General features: G+C 47.5%; 1 protein-coding gene and 2 long non-coding RNA genes across 8 annotated transcripts; 1 reads left to right on the forward strand and 2 right to left on the reverse strand.

Moving 5' to 3' along the window:
• Positions 1-10: 10 nt before the first annotated feature.
• Positions 11-742, reverse strand: LOC147996487 (uncharacterized). 2 transcript variants are annotated; one of them, XR_015676775.1, is made up of 2 exons: positions 498-742; positions 11-283 (listed from the first exon to the last, which is right to left on the reverse strand). It is a non-coding gene; the product is annotated as an uncharacterized LOC147996487 (long non-coding RNA). The 2 variants fall into 2 exon arrangements; XR_015676773.1 differs by having other exon boundaries at positions 549-731.
• Positions 743-6,788: 6,046 nt separating this feature from the next.
• Positions 6,789-9,038, forward strand: LOC102550192 (uncharacterized). 2 transcript variants are annotated; one of them, XR_015676778.1, is made up of 4 exons: positions 6,789-7,115; positions 7,632-7,712; positions 7,963-8,149; positions 8,793-9,038. It is a non-coding gene; the product is annotated as an uncharacterized LOC102550192 (long non-coding RNA). The 2 variants fall into 2 exon arrangements; XR_015676779.1 differs by lacking the exon at positions 7,632-7,712 and having other exon boundaries at positions 6,992-7,115.
• Positions 9,039-11,822: 2,784 nt separating this feature from the next.
• On the reverse strand, positions 11,823-17,160 carry Gstm3 (glutathione S-transferase mu 3). 4 transcript variants are annotated; one of them, XR_015668281.1, is made up of 9 exons: positions 16,975-17,108; positions 16,648-16,723; positions 16,073-16,137; positions 15,704-15,785; positions 15,504-15,604; positions 14,426-14,574; positions 14,216-14,311; positions 14,023-14,133; positions 11,823-12,337 (listed from the first exon to the last, which is right to left on the reverse strand). XR_015668281.1 is itself a non-coding variant. In NM_020540.2 (8 exon segments), coding segments are annotated over 8 exon segments (657 nt in total). In that variant the 5' UTR covers positions 17,011-17,038; the 3' UTR covers positions 11,823-12,247.
• Positions 17,161-24,229: the final 7,069 nt, after the last annotated feature.

Consider the following 24,229-nt stretch of genomic DNA (forward strand, 5'->3'; position numbering starts at 1 on the left):
GAGCCAACGCTTCAATGCCAGAGCTGTTTATTGAGAATCAAAGCTGCACCTTCAAGGAACTTTCAGGAAGGGTTTAGCTCTGGGTTCATCTGGAGGAGACCCACAGAGCTAAGAGACAGAGAACTAGGTAGAAGATGCTGGGCACCAGTGGACAGAAGTTAGGGAGGAGTGTGACACAGAAGAATGAATGGCATTACAGTCGCCCATGGCGTATCTCTTCTCTGCTTAGCTTGTTTCTGTGTATTCCAGGAGCAGCCGGATGGCGTGAGCCAGCTAGAGATGGCTGTTAACAAAAGTCACAGTTAGTGAGATCATAAACACATGACTTCACCTCCTCTAGGAAAGCCTCATCTCTACACCTAACAAGAGAACAGGGATAGGCAGAGGCCCCCTGACAGGGACAGGCAGGAGGCTCTAGAAGATGCTGAAGAGGACCTACCTCCTAGAACCAGGCCTAACTCTTTGACGTGTACCAACCCAGGGCTCTTCTCACTCACCCCACAGATATCCCAATAACCTAGCGTCCACGGCCTGTCTTCTGTCCTAACCTTGGAAACTGAGCAGACAGGGTTCATACTTTCAGACGATTTCACTTTCAGATACCAGTGCATAAGAGGCAGTGTCTTCCTGCACAAAGTTCTTGAGCCCGCCCTGTCCCACTCCCAGATGGGCTAACCCTCAAGGCCTGAAGCCCAACTCATCCGGACAGTGGTGAGGTCCAGTCCAAACTCGAAGGTCTCTTGGAGCAGGTTTGAATATTCAGATACCAAAGGCAGTGATTGGCAGGCCTGCTCCAGTGGCTCTCAGCCTACAGCCCCTCCCTCTGCTGGGTCCTCAGGAAGTTGGCAGTGCACCCTGGAGACTGGCCAGAGAGGCAGAGAACGAGGCCCATTCTCTTTCCTTTCATTGCTGGGCTCAATTTTCACACCTGGACTGTGAGAACCTGTCACCCAAGGAGGCTCACCCCTCAATATAAGGACCCAAAAGGCATGGCCCCTGACCTGAGAGCTTAATCCAGCACGCATCACTGCTTCTGAGGCTCTTCTGGTCTGAAAGCTATCAAAACTTCATTGTCTGCACAGCCTAGGGTTACAGGAATATGAAGTGACATGGGAATGACCCCAGGACAGTGACAAACAGCAGAGCAAGCAGTCTCCATGTTTCCTTTAGAGGATTTGGTTGGAGACCCATCCCTTTCATCATCAAACCAATGAGCATATAAATTACTCAGCATTCTGGCCACGTCTGTGAGCTCAGTCCAAGAACAGAGGGCATAAGGACCTCAGGGTTTCCCATCACCACTGATAGCAATTAGCCTGGGGTAGGAACCTCACACTCACCAGCCCAATGGAAGGGTGCACAGAGCTCACAGCCAGAGTTTGCTAGGGTAGAAAACATGTGCTGAGGGACACAGGGGAGCCTGCTTCCAAGGGGCTACAGGATCCCGTTTAGTGGAGACATGGAGTACCTGCATAGGATCTAGGGATCCGAGGGCAAACTCCTGTCCCGCTCCCTGGCCTTAGTCATGTACGACCCAGGCTGCTGACTCACGCATGTCTAGGAATGAGAAAGTGCTTCAGTGTTCTTCAAGCCATTTAGACACCTGGGACTGGAGGCTAAAACTCAGCCTCGACATCCTACCAATGTTACTCGAGAGCCAAGTTTCCCTTGTTTAGGTTTTTTGTGTTTGTCTTAGTGACTGCTCTACAGCTGAGAAGAGACCCTGTGACCATGGCAACTCTTATAAGAGAAAGCTTTTAATGGGGGCTTCTTACAGTTTCTGGGGTTTAGTCCATTATCCTCACCGCAGGGAGCATGGCAGCCCACGGACAGACTGAGAGTCCAGCATCAGGATCAGAAGGCAGCAGGAAGCCACTGGGGTTGGCTTAGGCTCCAGAAACTGCAAGCTGACCCCCACTAACACATCCTCCAAGGCCATACTAAATCCTTTCAAACAGTGTCACCCCCTGGTAACCACGCATTCTTACCCGAACCTCCACAATATCGCTAGTAAGTGAATTTTAGAACAAACTCAGGTGTAGGGGGTGGTCCTGATGCTAAGGTCCTGTTCCCTAATTGCTTCTTGATCAAGAAAGCTGGGTCTAACTGCTGGGCAGAAGGGACAGGCAGGACTTCCCGGTCTCTGGAATAGAGAGCAAGGAAGGAGAGGAGAAGTGTTTCTGCCCTGCTTTGGAAGGAGAAGAACACAGCAGCCATGTGAGGTCTCAGGAGAAGATGGGGCTGTGGCCACTACTACAGGTGGGTGATCAGGGATGTTTGACAGGGCCGAGGTGAGACTAGCCACTGAAGTTCAGGGCAGATGGGAGGAGCAGAGATAAAAAAATATTGCTTTTCCAAGCAAGAGATAGTAATGCCCAGCAATGTGCAAGAAGGCAAGTGGAAAAGGAGCAAATTGTGTGTGTGCCTTTTGTACAAGGATTCAAGGGAAGCCTGGTGAGGGCTGGTAGCATGGTCACTTCCCAGAACTAAAGGCAGGAAGATCGGACAACTGTACACTACACTCAAGAGAACATGAAATGCTCTAGTCGGTAACAACTTGCCAGATGTTTTAGTTAGGGTTGCCCTTGCTGTGATAAAACACAATGACCAAAACCAAACTTGAGGACGAAAGTTTATTTCAGCTCTCAGGTCACAATTCATCACTGAGGGAAATCGGGACAGGAACTGCAAGCAGGAACCTGGAAGCAGGAACCGAAGCAGAGGCCACACACAGAGAAACACTGCTTATCATCTTGCTTGTCGTGGCTTTCTCAGTCTGCTTTCTTACACCACTCAGTACCGTCTGCCCAGCGATGGAGGCACCCCTCCTCCACAGTGAGCTGGCTCCTGCCACAGCAGTCATGAAATGCCTTACAAACTTGTCTGATAGAGTCATTTTCTCAATCGGGTACCTCTTCCCAAATAACTCTTACCTGTGTTAAGTTGACAGAAACCTAACCAGCACATCAAACGCAGTTCGATTCCCTAGAATACACATAAAAATAAGATGTGGTGGGGTACACCTGTAACCCTAGTGCTAGGGAGGTGGAGACAGGAGGCTTCCTGGATTGTCAGTCTAGCTGAATCAGTGAACTACAAATCAGTGAGAGACCATGCCTTAAAATCAAGGTGGTGAGCAATTGAAGAAGTCCAACCCCTGGCCTTCACACGTATCTCAATGCGTGCGCGCACACACACACACACACACACACACACACACGACTCAGTGAAGGGATAATTGTGTAATCACAGCTCGTGGGAGGCAAAAGCAGAGGATCAGGAGTCCACTGCCATCCTTGGTTACATAACAATTTGAGGCCAACCTGAATCCCTAGGTGGGGAAAAGGGCTAATAAATCATTTTTATTTTTCAGTTAATATCCAAGAAAGCAGAAAGGCACAGCAATGGAGGTTTGGAAGCAGCCACAGGAGATGGGAGATGGCTTCGATGAGAGTCAGGAGAAAGGAGCAGAGCAGAGATGTGGCTGCCTCCTGAGGAACAAGCAGGAAGGGGAGAAAACCAAGTTTTTTTTCCTTTCAAGTCAGAACTCAGAAGAGCAGCAGCCCTCGTCCATCTGTAAGCAGTTACATCAAGGGAGGGGCCTCTGGGGTCCGCAAGTGTATTATCTCTTTTGTGGGGAAAGTATTCTTCTCTCAACATGTCTTCAGGGGCATCAGCTTTCTTAAAGAAGTGACCTAGCCAGGTCATCGGCAAGTCCTGTTGGACAACTCTTAAGGGAGGAGACACTAGAATATGTGTGCAGTCTTATGTCTTGGACAGTTTAGGATGCCATACTTTCCCTTACCAAGTCTCAGCCAAGCCCTGATACCTTCATCTTCCTCCCTCTCATTTGGCATTTGGATTTTAAGGAGGAGCAATTTCAGTGTCACCCTTTCTAAAAGAAAAAGGGGAAAGCAGAAGACTGATTGTGACAATTCAGTTTGTCTTCAGATGGCTTCTCAGTCTGCTAAGGCCAGCCTCACTACCCCATACCAAGGGCATTGTCCCTTGTACCGGTGTTCTGACTTAAAGGCAAAGAACCTTCTTTGAAGGTTCAAAGCCAAGAGGTGGGTGCAGGTAAACTGGCCTGTGGTTGACTCTGCACATCTAAAGAATGTGACTGGCATCAGGGGTAGTGAACTTAAAGGATGGGAGCCCCTTCAAGGATAGAATAACTCTTCCAGAGGGAGAGGATTGGGCCAGAAGAAAGAGGTTAGAACTTAAAACTGAAGAAGTGAGTTTGCAAGTCAAAGGACAAGGCTGTCACTCTGCACCCCTTGGGTAGGACTTCAGATTGTCACCCCAGTATTCAGTAAATATTTGACTTCACAAAGGTAGTGTAGGGGACAGGGGACAGGCAGAGACCATCTGGACACTAAAGTCAGAGAAGGACCATGTTCTTCAGGTCTCTATAAGAATGGGAACCCAGAGACTATGCCACAGGGGCTGGCAGAGTACACCACCTGTGGCAGATGCCACTCTGGCATTTGGATCTGACTATCCTGCCAGTGTCAGGTTTCTGGGCTGTGTCAAAACTCAGAAAGAAACTTGAAACTTTAAAGAGAACTTCAGTGTAAGGTTGCCAGAAACATGATGACAATAGAGCATGCACACAAACTCACACACGTGAACACACATGAACACACACAAACACATTCATGCATGCTCGAATGCACACACAAGCACACACACACACACACACACACACACACACACACACACACCTCTGAGCTGTTCTAGTCTCATTCACCTTAAGCATTTGCCATTGTAAAGTTTACACACCTTGGGTCAGGTGGTGGTGACACACACCTATAATCCCAGCACTCCGGAGGCAGAAGCAGGCAGATCTCTGAGTTTGAGGCCAACCTGGTTTACAGAGCAAATTACCAGGACAGCCAGGACTACACAGAAACCCTGTCTTAAAACAACAACAACAACAACAACAACAACATCAACAACAACAACAGATCAGGGATTTGAGCTGGCCCACCCCATCTACGACTGCTGGAGATTGTGAAGGGGCTGGTCCTGCAGGAACATAGCTGCAGGACCTCCATGACACAGGGCAGCAAGAGGAAGTCTGAGTACTAATATGTAACGGAAGCCAGAGTCCGTAAACCAGGCCGATGACTCATCACAAATGTTAGCTTCTAGGCAATGCCGCTAGACTCCTCTCAGGGACCAGGCAAAGGCTTACTCATCGCCTGACTCCATTATCAGCCTCCAGGTGCTGCAGCTCACCTGACAGAGTGTGAAAGGTCTGCTTGCCGTCCATCCCCTCCCTTTCTCTCTCTTGTTCTCTCTCTGCTCCCACATGTTCCTCTCCCCTTGTCTTCCTTTTGTCCTTCTGTGTTCTTCCTTCTGTGCCCTCATAGCTCTGCACCTCTACCCCTTTCTCACTCCCCTTTCCCCAAGTAAACCTCCTTGATATCAGGTCTGTCGTGTGGTGAGATTTCTCAGAGGGCACTGGGCATGGGCCCTCCAGGTAACCCTGCCCACTGCTGCTTTTTTTATAAAAGCAATGAACATTTGCAAGTAAAACTGTTTGGGCAAAGAGGTCTATACCATGTGACACACCATGATACCCTGTAGCTTCCACTGTGAAATGTTTTTGTTTTGTTTTGTTGGTTTTATTTGGTTTGTTTTATTGTATATGGGGGAGGAGTGATACAAAAGGACCAAGAGATGAGTGGGTTTGGAGTACATGATGTGAAATTCACAAAGAATACGTAAAAAGTAAAAAAAAAAAAATGACAAGTAAAAAAATAAATAGACATTAGGATTGGACTATGGTTATGAAACAGAAAGCAGAAAAGTTGATGAGACAAAAGGTTGTGTATTCTCAAGAACTGGGGGCATGGAATGTCAAAGCCTCCCCAAACCTGGAGCCGTCCACCGGTTGTCAGCAAATACGCACGGGTGTGGCGTGCACAGCCACCTGGGAACAGCAGGGAGAGTGACTGTACTCACTGTCCTTCCTGCCCTGACCCTACACATGTGCTAGCACAAGAAAATGTGGGCTTGGTCCTCATCACATCTCTGCTCGGACAGTGTGCCAGGGTTAGATGTCAGAGTCAGAAGGCAGAAGTGAGAGGGGACAAGGACAGGTGGAAGAGGGCGATGGCTGCCCTGGAGTTCTGTGTACTTTTATTTTTTTTAAATTTTCTCAAAGTCTTGCACTGTAACAACAGTGAAAAAAAGTTGTGAAAAATGGAATATATTTATCACATAGTCCAGGATACACACACACACACACACACACACACAGACACACACACACACACACACACAGAAATATTGAAATATTGAAAGAAACTCCCATCAAGAAACGCTCATCTTGTCTGGCATGGTATCTTATTCCTGAAATCACAGAACGTAGAGGCAGAGGCAAGAGGATTGATATAAGTTCCAGCCAGGCACATATAGTCAGTTATATCAAGGGCTATATAGTAAAACCTTGTCTCCTAAAATCAAAGACGGAAAAAAAAAGGAAAGAAAAAAAAAAAACAGATGACAGAGTCATCTTTTTTTTTTTTTTTCGGAGCTGGGGACCTAACAGAGTCATCTTTTATGAATAAATTAAATTTAAATTTTAGATTTTAAAAGGTTCTTCACTTTTATTTAAAAATGGAGCCTCCATTGGCATAACCACTAATCTCTAATTGGAAGCATTTGACAGCTCCTGACACACTTAGCAAAGGTCACAGACTTTCTGAGTGGTCACCACTGGGGAGTGCTGTAGCATCTAGTGGGTGGAGGACGGGGAAGCCTTGAACGTCCCACAAAGCACATCAGAGCCCCACAGCAAAGAACCACCCGGTCCAAATGTAGTCACGACTAGATGAGGGGACCCTACCTAGTCTGTGAGCCGCGAATGACTCAGAAACCGCAGTAGAAGAAACGCAGTCTTAGAAATGCAGGCCAGTGAGAAGTAGAACAGAGCAGCGGCTGGGCCGCAAACAGCTGGGGGAGGGGAGGAGCTAGCAGCCGCAGTCTTGCCCTGGGGAAGCCCTGGGGAATCGGACTGCTCGTCTACGAAGGGATTAGGAGACATGGGCAGAGATCTGACTCTACCAGATGGAGAGACTGGTCAGCCTGATCCTTCAGGAAATAGGGTAGGACAGATGTGACGGGTGATCAGAAAAACCAATCTCCCTGAGCTCCCCCCCACCCCACCCCACTCCCGCCCGCAGCCCTCAAAAGAGTGTCTCATGATTTGGTGTTCATTATATTGGTAAATTGTCCTATGTTGCTTAAGCTCACTGAGAAGCTGACTCTGAAAGTGGGCAGTGTCTCTACTAATATCAGATCCAAGCGTGTTTGTCTCATATTGTGGAGCTTGGGGAAGGGTGTCTTGCTTGAGGTTTAATTATGAAAATAAATGAAATATTTTTAAAGTAAAAAAGAGCTATACAGAGACATCTGTATAGCATAAGGCTGTTGGCCTGTTTGCTGGGGCTGTTCCTCAGCTAGCCTATCTAAATCCGACTTTGCCATTGCTTCCAGCACATGGTCTGTCCCTGTATCTCTGTGTCTGTGTCTGTGTCTCCTTCCCAACCTCTCCCTCCCCCTCCCCCTCCCCTCTCCCTCTCCCTCTATCTCTACCTTCTTGCTCACTCCCTTCTCCCTAGGTCTCTCTCTTGGTCCTCTACTGACAGTTGACTGACAGCTCTTTATTATGCAAAAACCAACACTACTTCCTCGAAGTTGAGGTAGGGGTGGGGGTGGGGGTGGGGGTGTTTTCCTGACCTTTCCCCCACAGCTTGCTGTTCGTTTTGGGCAGGTGAGGGATCTACAAGCATTGACAAGTCCTGCTTGCCTGGCCCCGCCCACCCAGCACTTAAACTTTGAGAACACAGGGACCCATTTTCATAGCCAGTTGATCCAAATGTGTGGGCTACCCCAACAGTCTCAGTTTCCCCCAGCACTCTTCCAGGGATGACACCTCTGTCTCTGCGACAGAACGGAAGACAATAGCAGAACTGCCCGGGCGTAAAGACACACTTGGAGCTGCTAGAAGTGAGCCATATGCAACAGAGGATGCCACTGCTTTTCCCACAACATAAAAAGGAGAGGCTAGAAGTTCAGCCATGGGAAGCCATCCAAGGAGAGAAAGTTCAGCTTTCCCAATCATGTTTTCCTTGGAATTGTGAGCACTTGATTGTATGATATCATCTCTATTCTCTGTTCTTTGTTCCTGTGCCTAGAAGCCTCATCTGAGGGGCCAATAGCTTTTCTGCTAGATGTTGGGGACCATTGTGATGACACTCTGCTATCTGTCTGTATCTTACTACTCTTTCAACCTGGCTTACTATGTAAGTGATAAATTCACTCGTTCCAAACAGAAAGTCTGAGCTGCAGGTATGCACACACCACCCTTACAAAGGACCTGCATCAGCCCCCCAAATTCTCATTAACAAGTTCAAAAAGGTTCTGACACCTTTGTCCTCCATGCAATCATGTACAAACACCCACAGACACACAACCCCTGACATCCATATAAATAAAAGTGGAGCTATGTATGGTGGTGCACACTCTGAATCCCAAGGCTTGGGAGGCAAAGCCAGGTGGATCTCTTTGAGTTCTCATGCTCCCACTGCTAGAACAAGGGGACTAGACGTCTTCAGTACCGAAATCTGCAATTACAGGGTTAACACCTAAAGACATTTGGATGCCTCTGTATTTCCTCCTCCTCATCTCCTTCTTCTTGTTTACAGGGAACATTCATTGTTTAAGGTCATTGGTATCTTGGCAGGTCCTACATGGAATGTAAAACTCTCTCTTACTTTCAGAGTATGTGAGACCACAGGGAGGAAGGACGGAAAATCCAAGTGGTATGAAGGTTTCCCAAGACTGGCAGGAGAAGCTTGGGAAGTTGACTATACATGTACAGATAATCTTAATTTATTACACTGCGCCACATACATACTTTGAATCAAATTCTTGTTAAAAATAGAAGCTGAAAAGGAGATAAATGTGAAAATAAATATATTTTTGTTAAAGAGGGTAAAAATAAAAATATCTGTTATAATGGTGGATTTTGTATAATAAGATTTTTGTGCTAAAAATAAAAGATAAAAGTCAAGTTATAAACTGCCTGAGGAAGGTACACAGAGCCTGCGAATGGTGAGTCTTAATGATGTTATATGCTTGATGATCAAAGTTCAATATACTAATATCAAAATTATCTTTAAATCAATAGAGTTCTTCTAGGTTACTATTTGTCTACTGTTCTATTGTTCTACTAAAATTTTTCTCATCAATATAACCAGGAAAATCAAGACTTACTTAAAACTGGTGTTTTCTTCTGAGCCCTATCAAAACGTTACATGGAAGTTTAAATTACACAATCAGTTATACTGTCCTTCTGGATGTTCAACCAAAAAATTGGGAGGTCTACACCAATAAGGCTAAAGGGGTCATTAAGTTTGGCATTTAGTTTAGTCTCCGCCCCACAGTTACTTGGCAACAGCCAGGCATGGCTGATCACTATAAAAGGGGCTGCTTGCCCCCTCCCCTCTCACTTGCTCTCCTGCCTTTGTTTCCTTACCCTCTTTCCCCTCTCTCCCCATTCCCTCCCTCCTGGCAGGCCTCTACCCCTCTGTCTCTCAGTCTCTCTCTCTCTCTCTCTCTCTCTCTCTCTCTCTCTTTCTCTCTCCTTCTTCAACTCTCTCCCCCATACCGTGAATAAACTCTATTCTATACTATTGCCACCTATCACTTCAAGGGGAAGGGATGCCTCAGCGTGGGCCCGCAAAAGCACCCCCTTCCCCCACACTTACTGCACCTCCACCAAACATGTCACTGACATTTCCTACCTTTCTCTAAAACACAACGATTAAGGACTGCCAATGTTTTGGCCCTTACCTTCCAAGATCAGCCAGGACCCATGAAACAGGGTCAGTAGAACGTGTAGGCATATTATTTTTGATTATGTGGATATGTGCATATTATTTCTAATGAAAAGGGACTCCTGTGATTTGCAATCCATCATCTGCTGACTGCAAAAGACCCCACACAGTCCATGGTGCAGTCAGTCCTGACTGGACAGGAAGTACAAGGAAACCTCCAGGAAAATCGTGAGAGGAGGATGCATGTGACTAGGCCAGCAGATGATGGGTTCTGAGAGTGACAGAATGACCTCCCACATCATCTGGCTTTGACCCCACCTCTGAGCTCATGAGTGTTGCCTAACCCTATTGGTGAGGGTGGTCTTCTTTACTTAGTCTATGACAGAATGACCTCCCACATCATCTGGCTTTGACCCCACCTCTGAGCTCATGAGTGTTGCCTAACCCTATTGGTGAGGGTGGTCTTCTTTACTTAGTCTACTGAGTAAAGTACAAGTCTTCTGGAAGCATCATCATAGCCACACACCAACATACAACATTTTGCAAGCTACCTGGGTAGCTCTCTGTGCAATCCATTTGACACATAAATATCAACTTAAGGGAGCAGATGAAGTCTGAGTGAATGGATGTTGTCACTATGAAAATGCCTATGTCAAGAACCCCAGTGTCTCAGACCCATGGGAATGACAAGGCCCAAGGACATATGTGGACACTGATCACAGCTTCTTCCTCCAGGATGACTGAGCCCAAGATTGGTCCTCTATATGTCCCTACTGAGACTAGCTGCACACTTCCTTATCCACGGATATGTAATAAACCAACTTTCTGTTCGGCTGTAACCACTGACTTTGTGGGTTCCACCTGCACCTTCATCAGAGCACATGGCCCACAGATCCCTGTTCTTCTGGACTTATTTCAGTGTTTCTTCATGCCCAGTCAGGTCAGTCCCAAAGCCGTGCAGGTCTTGGCAATCAACCATTCCACTGTATTCAAACCCTGAACACAATAGCAGCTAATTACATTATGTCTGCGGAAAACTAGGGTTTGGTTGTCACAGACTCAGCTTTGAACAGCTCTCCAAGAACTGTCCGAATCATACAATATTAAACAGTGACACAGGGATCATCCCTGACAGGGAGATTTATTGCATAATTCCTTGGGTGCAGGAGACACAGGTCATAAAAAGTAGCAGTGAGTAAGGGTACGTTCAATTCCATTTCTCCAAATAGAAAGGATTAGCCAAGTATGAAGGGCCCCACAGCAGTAGAGCATCAAGCCAGAAGAGCCCATCACAGACTTAGTAAAGACCATTTCCTAGAGACCTAATCCTGACACAGCTGTGTGTGAGATAGAGAGACCATTCAGGGCTTGTTCTGGGCATCCCTACCAGTTCCATCACTCACTGAGACCCACAGCTCTTCACAGTTCAAGGTCCCAGCATACCACAGTGAATGAGATTCCCAGCATGCCTCAGTGAATGAGATTCCCAGCATGCCTCAGTGAATGAGATTCCCAGCATGCCTCAGTGAATGAGATTCCCAGCATGCCACAGTGAATGAGATTCCTGGCAAGCACACTTTATCCTCTGACACGGTGTCTCTTAACCTTCCTAATGCTGCAACCCTTTAATACAGTTCCTCATGTTGTGGTGACCTCAATCATAAAATTATTTTCATTGCTACTTCACAACTGCAATTTTTGCTGCTGTTATCAATCATAATATGCATGATATCTGATATGTGACACACCCCCCAAAGGGATCACGACCCACAGATTGAGAAACACTGCTTTAAAGAGCTTTATCCCTGCTGTGAGGGTCTCAGATTAGAACCAAGATATGTTAAAGCTCTTCTGATTCCATTAGACATTTCAGAGCCTGGCACTACAGGCTCAGAGCTCAGACTCTTTGGAAGTAGCCATGATGCTTGGAGAGGCTAAAGAGCAAAAGAAAAAGACACAACACACAGCAAGTGTGTTTCAGGCTTTATTAGAGATGAGACAGGCTGAGGGAAGCTCCTCCAGGAGAACAGGCTGGCACTGAGACAGTGTTGAGCTTCGGGGTAATTCTAAGGAGGGCTGGCACTGAGACAGCATTGACCTTTGGGTTAATTCTAGGGAGCCTGAGTTCAGGGCAGACCTCAAATCACAGAAAAGGTCTGTGAGGATGGGTTAGGGTGCCATAAGAAGAAGGGGATCATAATGAAAGAAAGTGGGAAGAATGAGGACTGTGTGGACTTGACTGGGGTGAGGGCGAGGAGATGAGGCTGAGAAAGCTGGAGAAGGGATAGGGAAGGAGAGAGAACCAGGAGCCACAGTGCAAAAGTGCTGTTCCTGCCCAGGGCCTGCAGGATCCAGTGTGGACAGGTCCTTCCTGTGAGTGCCAGCATGGCAGGGGCCTAATCAGTGCCCCACTGGGCTATCTTAGTAAACACAGGTCTTGGGAGAAAGCTGCTACTCTTCATGTAAGCAGAGATCTTCTTCAGGCCCTGCAAATTGGAAAGGACACAGCAGAAACTCAGTTTTGCAGCCCACTCAGAGGAGCAGCCCCAGGCCAGGAACAGCATTTCTCAAAGGCTCAAGCTCTGACCCACAGCACAGCCAGCTTAGCTCCCAGCCCTGGCAAGAGAAGTCTTCAATTTCCTGTAAGGAGAGACTATGAAGGGGCTTTAAACTCACTAAACGTAACAGTGCAGGCTCAGAAAATACTGTAACTAGTTATCACAAAGCGACCCCAGGTCCAGGGACCTCAACTACCCCTTCTAACAAGGGTAGTGATTTCGACAGAGGTGGAGTCAGCTTGGCTCTGGAGCTACCGTTCTCCCCCTCCCTCCTCCCTCTTCTCTCCCTCTTCCTAATCCTCTTCTTTCCTTTCCCTTGTCTTCTCTCTCTTCCTCTCTCCCTCCCTCCCTCCCTCCCCCCCCCCAAGAAGAGACATTCCACTGGGAAGCACTTTCTAGCTTGTATTTATGAACAGAAAAGAGATCTAGCCAAGAAAAAAGAGAGAGAGAGAGAGAGAACCAGGAAGACAGGCAGAACCCAGTGACTCAGCAAATCCTCAGTGAAAGGAGATATCAAGACAACAGGCCACAAAGAAAAGCTGAACAGGATTCTAAATCGATTCCTGAGAGCAGAGTTAAAAATTCTTCCTGTGATTCCCAAGTACAATCTTACCACACCCTGGCTGTACCTTCTCCACCCATAAGGCAGGGACCACTCCATGTGACTACATGTCGTGTTATAAGCTGTGCACCAAGCTGGAGAACACAGACAACTCCAGAGGGTGTGCACTGATCCACCAGTGACTATACTCATGCTGGGCTGACGTGCCACTGTTTCCCCAGCCCTACCCTAGAGCCATGCAGCTCCTGAACTGCAGAGGTACCCAGGCTGGGCAGAACCAGAGCCCGTGAGAACTAATAGGGAAAGTGTATCTTTGACCGCCAGCGAGCAACGCCAACTGATCCAAGGTAGAACAGCCTTTGGGTCTACACTAATCTGATTCCAGATGTGTGTAGATACCCAAGACTGTGTGTAGTGCGGTATGGGCCGGGTTCAACAGCCGAGAGGAATATCACATGCATCTCACACACTGGGCTGCTACAGCTCTCCGCTGACTTAGTCCAAGATCGTGGCACCACACACATTTTGAGATTTTGTAGTGATAAATATTACCAAGTACTGTTTATAGAAATTTCAAACAAAGCAAAACAAAACAACAAACAAACCAACAAACCCTAGGCTGTTTTTCCTTTAGCATCAGAACTAGAAAGGCATTGTGAAAGGTGTTGGGATTGAGACCAGGGACAAACAGCTGAGGTCATATTTTAAACCAAAGTAGACCTGGCCTCCAGATTCCCCCAACATCCCTCGGTCCCTGCCTGGCATACCCTGACCTCTACCATGAACTTCCCATCTCAGGGGTTGGGCTGCTCTTCCCAGGAGCTTCCTCTCTTTCTCTTCCCCTTCCCCTCTCTCTCCCCTTCCATGGTGACGTCCCTAGCCTCATTCCTTGAGATCAGTGAACTTGCCTGCCAAGCAACTGCCCAATAAGCTTGCTTTTATGCACTCTAATCTGACTTGAATTGACTCATTTCACTGACAGAAAGATAACCTATCAAAAGGAAGTGAGAAAGAAGACACAACCCAAGAGGAAGCAGGATCAAGACATCACCTCGAAGCGGGCCAGGAAGTCCTTCAGGTTTGGGAAGGCGTCCAGGCACTCGGGCTCAAACATACGGTACTGGTCAAGAATGTCATAAGCAAGGAAATCCACATAGGTGACCTGCAGGAAGTCAAGGGTGAGCGCTCTGGAATTTGACACCAGAGGAGAATGGCAGCGCCTCCTCCCCACCCTGTGCCTTTACCTTGTCCCCTGCAAACCATGGTCGCTTGCCCAGGAACTCTGAATAGATTTTCATCTTCTCCGGGATGGACTTCAAGAACTCTGGCTTCTGCTTCTCCTGAGGCAGAGAACAGCTGTCACCACCTCTAGTCATAGGCTCCCTGGCAGAGAGGCTGTTGGCCTCAAAGTGCCTGGGCTCATGAGTATCCCCACCATTTTCTTAGTAGCAGACCTCATCGATCAGAGGGGTGCTACATTGTCCTTAGATCTGTCACCACTGGTACCCAGCTGCTGCTGCAAGTCGTCATACCCAGGTCTTCCTAAGTATCATCATGCATGCTGTGATCCCAGAGATCCCGTGGAACCACAGAAACAAAGGACCTAAAGACCCCAGGAGAAGACAAAGTTACATTGGCTTTGGAGGAGAGGGGTGGAAAGAACAATTTAGCTATTTGAAGAGCCTGCCTCAGATTTGAGCAATCACTAATATTGAAAAGAAGAAGAGTTAAAGGTCTTGGGGCTGACCTGAGCTTCCTACTAGGAAGGTGTCCTGACTTCTACTGGTGCCAAAGAGAGCATGCTGGGTAAGTACTGGGAACACATGTGAGACCGCTGTGCATGCCACTCTGAAGCCCGTGCATCCTATCTTCATGGTATGTCTGTAGGAAGGTGTGTGTGTGGGCATGCTTACCCATGTGTGCATTTGTGGGAGCTCACTCCTGCTATTGGCGTCTTTCTCCATCACTCTCGGCCTTATGTGTTTGTGACAGTGTCTATCACTGAACCTGGAGCACACAAACTGGCTGGACTCACTGGCTAGCAAGCTCAGAAATCCTCCCGTTGCTCTTCCTATGGTGCTACAAGGTACTCCCTGGTTTGTTTGGTTTTTAATGTGGAGTACTGGGGTTCATAATCAAGTCCTCGTGTTTGCACATCAAAGACTTTTACCCCCTGAACCATCTCCCCAGCATCTACCTCATCTTTTGAGTCTGTGTTTTAAGAAGAAAATTGTTAGTGTGAACATTAGATGACACACAGAAGTGGTCACAGGGCAGACAGGACAGGGATTGTAAGCTCTACATTAAATGTCTAGGATCAGACTGTTCACTCTTTAGAATCTCAAGCATATCTGGTGGGATGGTTAGATGTGTTGATGTGATAGATCACTAGGGTAACGAAGGCCGTTCTGCTGGTAAGATCAGAAAGAGAATCAGCACAGTTCACTCACTGAAGGAGGATGCTACGAATCTGAATGCAAGACTTTAAACTCCTGCTGCAAACCCTGTCTGCTCCACCCACTGGCCACTCACAAAGTCAGGACTGCAGCAAACTATCATGAGATGTATGCGGGTGTCCATGACCTGGTTCTCCAAAGTGTCCACACGAATCCTCTCCTCCTCTGTCTCCCCACCTGCAGCACACACAACACAGACCCACTCTCAGCATCCTGCTCCAGCCAAGCCAAGAAGCCATAGCTTCTGTCCCCCACCCTGCAGCCAGCCCCACTCACACAGGTTGTGCTTCCGGCCAAGGTAGTGCAGGATGGCATTGCTCTGGGTGACCTTGTGTGACCCATCAATTAAGTAGGGCAACTGGATAGACAAGCAGGGATGGTCAGATGGGTTATGGGGTACCTGAATCCCTTCCCTGGGTGAGGACAGACATGGCCCTGGCACTCAGTGTGCCTGCCACGGGAAACCCTCCATGAGCACAGTGTACACTGAGTGGGAGAGCCGGGACACAGCCCATCACAGAAACACTGTGCAGCCAGCAGGGATGGAGCAGGCAAGCAGAAACACTGATGCCAACCCCTCAGCCAGGCCAGGAGATGAGGTGAGAGCACCAGGCCTTCCCCAAACCTCCCCTTCCCTGCACCTACATTGGGAATGTCCAGGCCAAGATTGAATTTCTCACTCAGCCACTGGCTTCTGTCAAAGTTGGGGGCTGTGGTGGACAAGAGGATGTGAAAGGAAATCAGTGAGTTGTCTGAGACCCATCCTCAGCGACCCACTCAAGGAGTCATGAACAAGATATGCTGAGGAGGGGGATCTGCAACCTCTTACAAAGTCACTCACAAGGTGAAGAAGAGGGGTGAACAACTGCTAAGAAGGGGAGCCTAGGCCCAATGATCCCAGCCCAATTATAAATACAGGTGGGCCAGGAACTCAGTCTCACTATTACTATTTGAGGCAAGATCTCTCAAGGCTGCTTGGAAACTGTAGTAGACCTGGCTGACCTCAAACCCAGAGATCCACCTGTCTCTCTGCCTTTCTAATGCTGGATTTAAAGGGAAGCTCCCCACACGTGCCAATCCCGGTGCACAGAAAACCAAACTGCACCCTCAAGAGATTCCTAGCTCCAGCTTCGGGAGGTCTGCAGAGCTGAGAATAAGGGCTGGGTACGGGCATCCTGGGCAAGAGGGAAGCAGGTGTCTGGCCAGGAAGGTGCCATTACCATCCCCCATGACGTATCTCTTCTCCTCATAGTTTGAATCTGTGTATTCCAGGAGCAGGCGGATGGGGTGAGTAAGCTGGGAGAGAAGTCACAGAGGTAAGAAAAGGTAGGACCTTTACTGGATGACTTGTCTTCTCGGTTGAATCCACTCACACTCCAAAATCATAGCCATGCTGCGCTACATACACATGGACTCACACGTGCCCACCCTGTCACACTTACAGCCTCCCAAGTTTATGAGCTCCAGGGTGCCAAGAGGAATATCCCTCTGCTAGAAACAACCCTGGTCACTCCTAGCCCCACCCATCAGGCGGATCCCTCACTCACTCCGCGAACGTTCCAATATCCCAGTATCATAGCCATGGCTCTGGTGCTGTGGTCTTCTCAGACTGGCTTCAGACAAGTTGAGCTGGGGAATTATAAAGAGGCACTAAGGGAAAGGTGGGTGGGGCCCTGCACACGGTCCTGCCCTCAAAGCCCTAACCCCACTCGGGCACTGCCTTTCCCTTCCTCAGAGACTTTGAACCCTAAATCAGAGAGTCACACCCACAGCCCAAGAGAGGCAGGAGTAGGATCCCAGGCAACTTCCAGCCTTGGATTCGGATCAGGGTCCCAGGAAGGGTCCCCCAGCGCGGATCAGCTGCACTTACAAGCTCCTTTAGTGCTTCCTGTCACCTCCCCCTACAGGTTGCCCTCATATCTGAAAATGCAGCTTTCCTTTCCTGACAGAACTTGGTTTTCACCCCAATACTGTGGAAATCTGTCTTTCAGAGAGTCCCAGATCTCAGAGGAAGATAAAGCAGGGTACCCCTCACGTGAAAGTTTAATTCAGCATGCAGCGTCCAGAGCAGCCCATTGACAACTGCCAGGCTTTATTATTCACAACGGCCTTATTCTTCACCTAGAGTTCATGAGAAAGGAAGGACAGGGCCGATCAGAACACAAGTACTCCCAGGGTTTTCCTTTAGGAACCTTTGCAATATGATCTTCAAACTAGTGACCATATAAATCACTTTGGGCCATGTTTGTAAGCTAAATCCAAGAACCAGATACCTAGGGCACAAGAGATCTAAGACACCATCACAAGCACAGGGTCCCTGGCTGGCAGAACTTCCCATGGGTTAGCACTGTGCAAGGGAGCAAAGAGCCCCCAGCTGGCGTGTGCCATAGAAGGGCAGAGCATATGTTCCAAGAGGCTCGCTTTCAAGGGACAACAGGATGCTGTACACATGGGAGCCTGTAACACTCTGCACAGGACACAAGGAGCCCAAAGCTAGACCTGCAGCTGTCCACATCCCTAGATGCTGGACCTGGCCCAGGCTCCTGACATGTGTTTGTATATGACAGGGTGGCTCAAATTCAGGTTATCCTGGGATATATGTCCTGTGGTATAACCTTCACAAGGACAATGTCCTACCAAGAACACTGTCCCGCCTGTCTAATTCTTCCTTGCAGGCAAGAGACTCTTCCATAACCAAGAGGCTTGTGGTTAATTGGCCTGAGGATGACATCACCTTGTTTACAGAAACTTATCAGATGAAAAACAAATGACGGAAGAGGAGATTAAAAACAGTTTACAGGTCAAAGGGCAAGGCTGCTGCTCTGCAGAGAGTACATTTTGGGATTAAGTCATCCTTTACTAAGACTATGGGATATGAAGCCAGTGTGTCACCTCACACACAGAGGAGGTGTGCAGTGTGGGTGCAGGGGACAAACAGAGGCCATCCCATCCTAGGACATTAGAGAAGCCACGCGCTCTGCAGGTCCCTGTGAGGATGCACGCAAACAGACTATGTCACTGGAGCTCACAGTGCCTGTAGCAACTGCTGGCTTCGCATTTGGGCATGTCCACCTGCCCACTTCAGGGTCTCTGAATGTCCAAGCTCAGAAAGTAACCCGAGCTCTCAAGGACAATGGCCAGGGTTGAGCTTGTGCATGGGAAGACCGTAAAATTCACACTTGCATGAGACCTCCTGATTTCATGAGCTCTTAGATCTTTAATCGTTTGCTATTCTAAGGATCTCAGAAAAATGAAATTTCGGGATTTAGCTGAAAAGTGAGTTTTAAATGCTACGATCAGTTACAACAATAAGTTTGAAAGACAGTAAAAGAACATTAAAAGTTTTTACATGGAACAGAAATTGTGCCGTAGTGTTTATCCAATTTGTTTCTTTATTAAACAGTCAGTTCCTAGCAAGAGATCACGTGGAGAAGAAGACCCTTCATGTTGACTGTGAACTGACTGGTAAAGACCACAAGTTTGGTGGGAACTACAGGGGGATAATTTGCAAGTATGAATGAGGCACATCAGCACATTTTCATGCACTATGGGAACTAGAGAAGGGGAGTGGAAGGAAGGAGAGAGAACCCATGCTCTCCAGGACAAGGACTCAGAAGGCCTGAGCCCTGGAGCCCTTCAGAGGACAGAGTCGCTCTGCAGACAGGGATAAGGGCTAGGACAGCAAGTGCTCAACGCAGGGTCCCCAGACTCCAAGAGCATCACCCCTTTGAAAGAGAGAGGTCTCTGAAAGGCAACAGGGAGCAGTGGGGATTGGGGACATGGAGAGACCTGGAGCTAGGGGTCACAGCCGGTGCTGTCCTGGAGAATTCAATCCCAGTGTTGATCACTGATTATCTGGATGTCTCTGTGCACTGTCACAAGTTCACAGTGCAGCCAGCCCCAGTGTCTTAAAGGGACACTGTGCAGGAATAATCTAAACGTATTGAAGGAGAATGTCACCTATAGGGTGACATCTGAGATGGATCCCATAATTCCTTCCAGGCCAATGGGTGACATTCAACATGGTCAATGCAAAGACACAGAATTCTATAAATAATGGCTTCTGAATTTTTAAAACAGTGCAGAACACTAAGTGCCAACACACTAAGTGTTCTTTGCTTCATAGAGACTCTCTGAAAGCCTCTCACATGCTGACAGTCTAGAGAAACTCAGGAAATAGAGAAGATACATAACTGAAGAGGAATTTTAATCCAACAACATGGTTACTCTTGCTGGAATATGGACACACCCTTAGTATACCCCTTTAATCCCAAGCAGTGCTGTCTAATTGAGGGACAAAGTGATGAATCAGAGAAAGATTTGACAAGATAGGATAAGCTCAAACTCTCATGAGAACAGCGCAGGAAAGAATGACCATTTAAGAAAGAGAGAGGAGAAGCAGGGGAGTTGAGTTGAAGTCAGTTTAGTCAGTTTGGTGCACTTCGAGTTAATTCAGCGCAATTTGGGGTAGTTTGGTTCAGTCAACTGGGAGCGAGTGCAGTGGTATGGAGTTGAGTTCATTTGTGAGTTCATGAAGGTTAGTGCAGGTCAGCAGAGGCAGTTGAAGCCTGAAAATAAGAAGGAGCCAGAAGATTAAAACGACTGCCAGAGCTAGACTGAGGCCAAGCAGAGCAATTCAGTGAGAAGCCGAAAGAAGTCAGTCTGAATCAGTCAGCTTGGAGAGGAGTTTAGGCAGACCAACAGAGTTGAACCAGCCAACCAGAGTTCACAAAGAACTAGAAAGAATGAGTTTATTTAGCAGTAGGCCTCCAAGATGATGATTATATCAGGCAAATAAAAGTTACTTTTACACATAATGTTTTCTCATTTCTGTTTTAAAAAAAAACTAAGGAAATGAATATCATACATGTCCCAGACATGGCCAGCTCAGAACTGATCTTGCCTACACCCCTATGCTAGCAAGAACTGGGATAAGGCCTAGCTATACAACCAGAGTAAGGGAGTCTGTGCTGCCTGTTGGCAATGGGCAGAGATGGGAATTGAATCTTCAGGTTGTTTCAGAAAACAGGCAATGTGCGATGATCATGGTTGACTAAACATGTTTCCCTAGGAAACAAAAGCCGTTTTCATATCTTGTCCCCACCCAGGAGGCTAGATAGTAGCTTTGGGGAAGCAACCATGTGGTATGGGTGAGACCTCATGTATAAGCCTCCTGCCTTGCATTTTCCCCTCATTCTCTGGACATTGAATTCCAAGCTCTTTTTAAAATGTCAAGTCCAATAAGCATCTGCCTGCATCAGCCCTGTGCCCTCTAGATACTGCCTTACCTAAAGAATTAACTCAGAACAAACAAGCCATGGACCAGGCACATCTGTAGATTCCACTCTACAATATGAAGTACAGTGTGCCCCATCCCTCTCCCATCCCCGTATTCCCACTACTTATATCTATAAAAATCTGTTTACTGTAAAAGACATCCTGCCACTGTGCATGCAGTCGGTCATCAGTGCAGCTTCCTTTGGGTAAGAAAACTTTCCAGAACAGTTGTGCACATCAGAGTACATCGCATGGGAAAGTAAGTAGTTAATGCTGAAATGAGTAAAGAACAGCAGGAGAGCCAGGCAGGCTTCTCTGAAGCCTCTGAGGCAAGACAGCCAGGAGGCACGGAGACGCAGATCACAGCTGAAGAAACCCCCTTGTTTCATGATATCAGAGGCAATTTCAAGAACTGCTGTAACTTTCTGTGAGGCCTGAACACCTACCAACAGACTGTGAAAACAGCACGTTCTCTGGCCCGTGAGCTACTAGTGCTGGTGCCTCACCTGCCAGGAGAATGCAGATGTGGTTAAGCCAGCATCTGTGGAGAGTGGGTGACACCGTATGTGCACGGTGTGGATACATCAAGACAGAAAATAAGCTAGAGAGACACAGTAAGAGACAGGAACCAAGGAAGGAAAGAAAAGAGAAGGGAGGAGGAAGAGAGGAAGAGAAGAAGGGAGGGAGGGAAATAGAAAAAGCTTTATTTAAACATAGTAACATTTCAAGATGGGAGAAAACCAGCCAAATTTAATGCAAAAAGAAGTTTGCCAAAAAATCATACTAAGAAGAAAAATATTCAGACTTTCTCTAAGACTCATGAAAACCCGTAACTCTCACAGAGAATCTACATCGACAGAGCATTACTCCAGCAAGGCAAAAACAAAACCAAATGCAGAGGTGAGAGGGATGGGACTCGGTTGGGAGAGTGCTGGCCTAGCATGCACAAACCCCTCCGTTCCACCCCAGCACCCCATAAACCAAACAGAGGAGCTCACCTAAGCTCAGCTCTCAGAAGGTAGAGGCTGGGAGATCACTAGCTACCTGAAACAGAAGGCCTGCTTCGCCTGGGAAGACATGGATATGACAAACTCATAAGTATTAGAAAAAGAAAAGACTTTAAGATCTGCACAAATGGCTTAAAAACCAGGTATGCACACATGGTAACCCTGCAATGAACTGTATCTGATGCAAATACAACAAAATGTAGAATGAAATATTAAAAGCCAAATGAAAAAATAATGCATAATAAGTGGGGGAACAAAAGATATTTGGTTTTCATGAACTAGCTGGATGGTATTTCAAAACCTCCCCAAACTCGACTACCAATTGTCGTGAACTCAGGTCTGGCATCAATGTGCACCTGGGCCTGATGATGGAGGCCGTAGCCTCTGTTCCTTCTGAATCCAACTCACCACCTAGTCTTCCCAGAGGGGTCTTGGTTGTAACTGCTTCTGTGCTCAGACATGGCAATACAAGCAGAGACAGAGACGGAGTAGAGAGAGAAGAGCAGAGCATGAAGACACGACAGCTGCGGAGCACAGGGGAGATAGGACCTGTGCAAGCTGTGTCATATACTCTGGGTATCACAATGCAGACTTGGATGCTCAACAATCCTGCACACTTGTCCAACCACGACACTTGTCCAGGGGGAACCTGAGATCCAGAAAGCTTAAGTAATTTCCTTCTTACACAGCTAGTCAATAGGACAGGGCCCAAGTCAGGCTGGCTATGCGGGGGCCATTCTGTGAGGTTCCTGAGCCCGTGCCTCCTGTCTTCTTGCAGGAGACACTCTATTCTTCTCTGTTTTCATCAGCATGTTCCTGGTTCAGAGCTAAGCTCCTTCTAGCCTAGGTTTGCATAAACCTGTACTTCCAGCAAGACAAAGGAGTCCAACAGGTCAGCGCAACATAGAAGAGATGTATCAAAGGCCTACCAGAGACAGGATGAAATAGGACACTGTGGGGAAAACCTCATCAGGCTTGTAATCAAGAGAGTCCAAGTTCCCCAATGTGGTGCCTGAGGTCAATCTCACTGAGCCAAAGCTGACCTCATCTCCAGGCCTGATAAAGGACCAGTCTGGATAATACCCATGTATGCTATTGACCTGTTATCAGTGTCATAGAGTTTAAAGAGCTCAAAGATATCTACAACTTCCTGTCTTCCAAAATTCAGGTGCACCCAGTCTCAAGTGCAATCCTCAGTGGTTCCCTCCTGCCCCTCTCCTCCCTCTGTCCCCTTACCCATGCCAGCTCTTGCACAATCCCCAAGGCCATTATCCTGGACCAGAACCAGCGCTGAAGAGAACTAGCTGAGAAAGTGTGTAATTTGATGGGTGTAGATTCCAGGCTGAATGTTTCCACAACATCTCCAATTCCAAAACATCTAATAAAGTAGATTGTGAGAGTGCCAAAAAATAATTAGTGACCCATGGTTATACGTGACAGGAAAGTCAGGCTTGACTCCCCAGGACCCAGGAGGATCTCTGTCTTTCTCTGCCTGTATTGTCTCTGTCTCTGTCTGTCTCCATCTCTCTGTCTCTCTCTTTCCTACTCCCAGGGATGAGGACGTGTCTATCTATCTTGCTCTACCTGACATCATGCCTCATCCTCTCAGAGGACAGTGGTGTGAAAATGAGAATCTGCCACATTTCACAGAGAAGCTGTGAGCTACAGGAGAATGCACATGACAGTCAGGTGTCTGTTGCTTAAAGAAAGAAAGAAAGAAACAAACAAACAAACAAACAGGCAAAGTCATGCAACATATTTTTAAACCCTCTCTTGTTATGTTGCCTGTGTCGAGTATTTTTCTAACAATGATGTCACTAATAAATGTTCACAGACACAGATGATCTTCAGAGAGTCCCGGCTAATCAGAGCTTCCACTAAGAAGCACTGACTTCCCAGGCTGTTTGTTATATTCTGGTCCAGGATAATGGCCTTGGGGATTGTGCAAGAGCTGGCATGGCTGGGGGGACAGAGGGAAGAGAGGGGCAGGAGGGAACCACTGAGGATTGCACTTGAGGCTGGGTGCACCTGAATTTTGGAAGACAGGAAGTTGTAGATATCTTTGAGCTCTTTAAACTCTATGACACTGATAACAGGTCAATAGCATACGTGGGTATTATCCAGCCTGGTCCTTTATCAGGCCCAGAGATGAGGTCAGCTTTGGCTCAGTGAGATTGACCTCAGGCACCACCTTGGGGAACTGTTTAAGCCAGGAGAGGAAATCAGTCCAAATGAGGAAATACTTATTCTGCCTCATAGTGTCAGAGCCTTCAGTCCATGATCTCTTAGCTCACCACATGGTATGAGGAAGCCGAGAGATGAAAGGGAAAGGTTGTAATATACCCCTCAGTCATGTCCACCCCTAACACCTACTTCCTCTTACTAACCTCCCCCACCCCTTGGGTTTCCAACTCTCATTCGCCGTTTATTAATTCCACAGCTATTCATGCTCCAGTCTCCCCCGGCTCTGAGCACAGTTACAGTGGGACCAGGCTTGTACTCAAAAGCTACTGAAGGA

The sequence above is a fragment of the Rattus norvegicus genome, chromosome 2, assembly GCF_021556685.1.
Source record: "Rattus norvegicus strain SHRSP/BbbUtx chromosome 2, alternate assembly SHRSP_T2T, whole genome shotgun sequence".
Classification (NCBI taxonomy): Eukaryota; Metazoa; Chordata; class Mammalia; order Rodentia; family Muridae; genus Rattus; species Rattus norvegicus.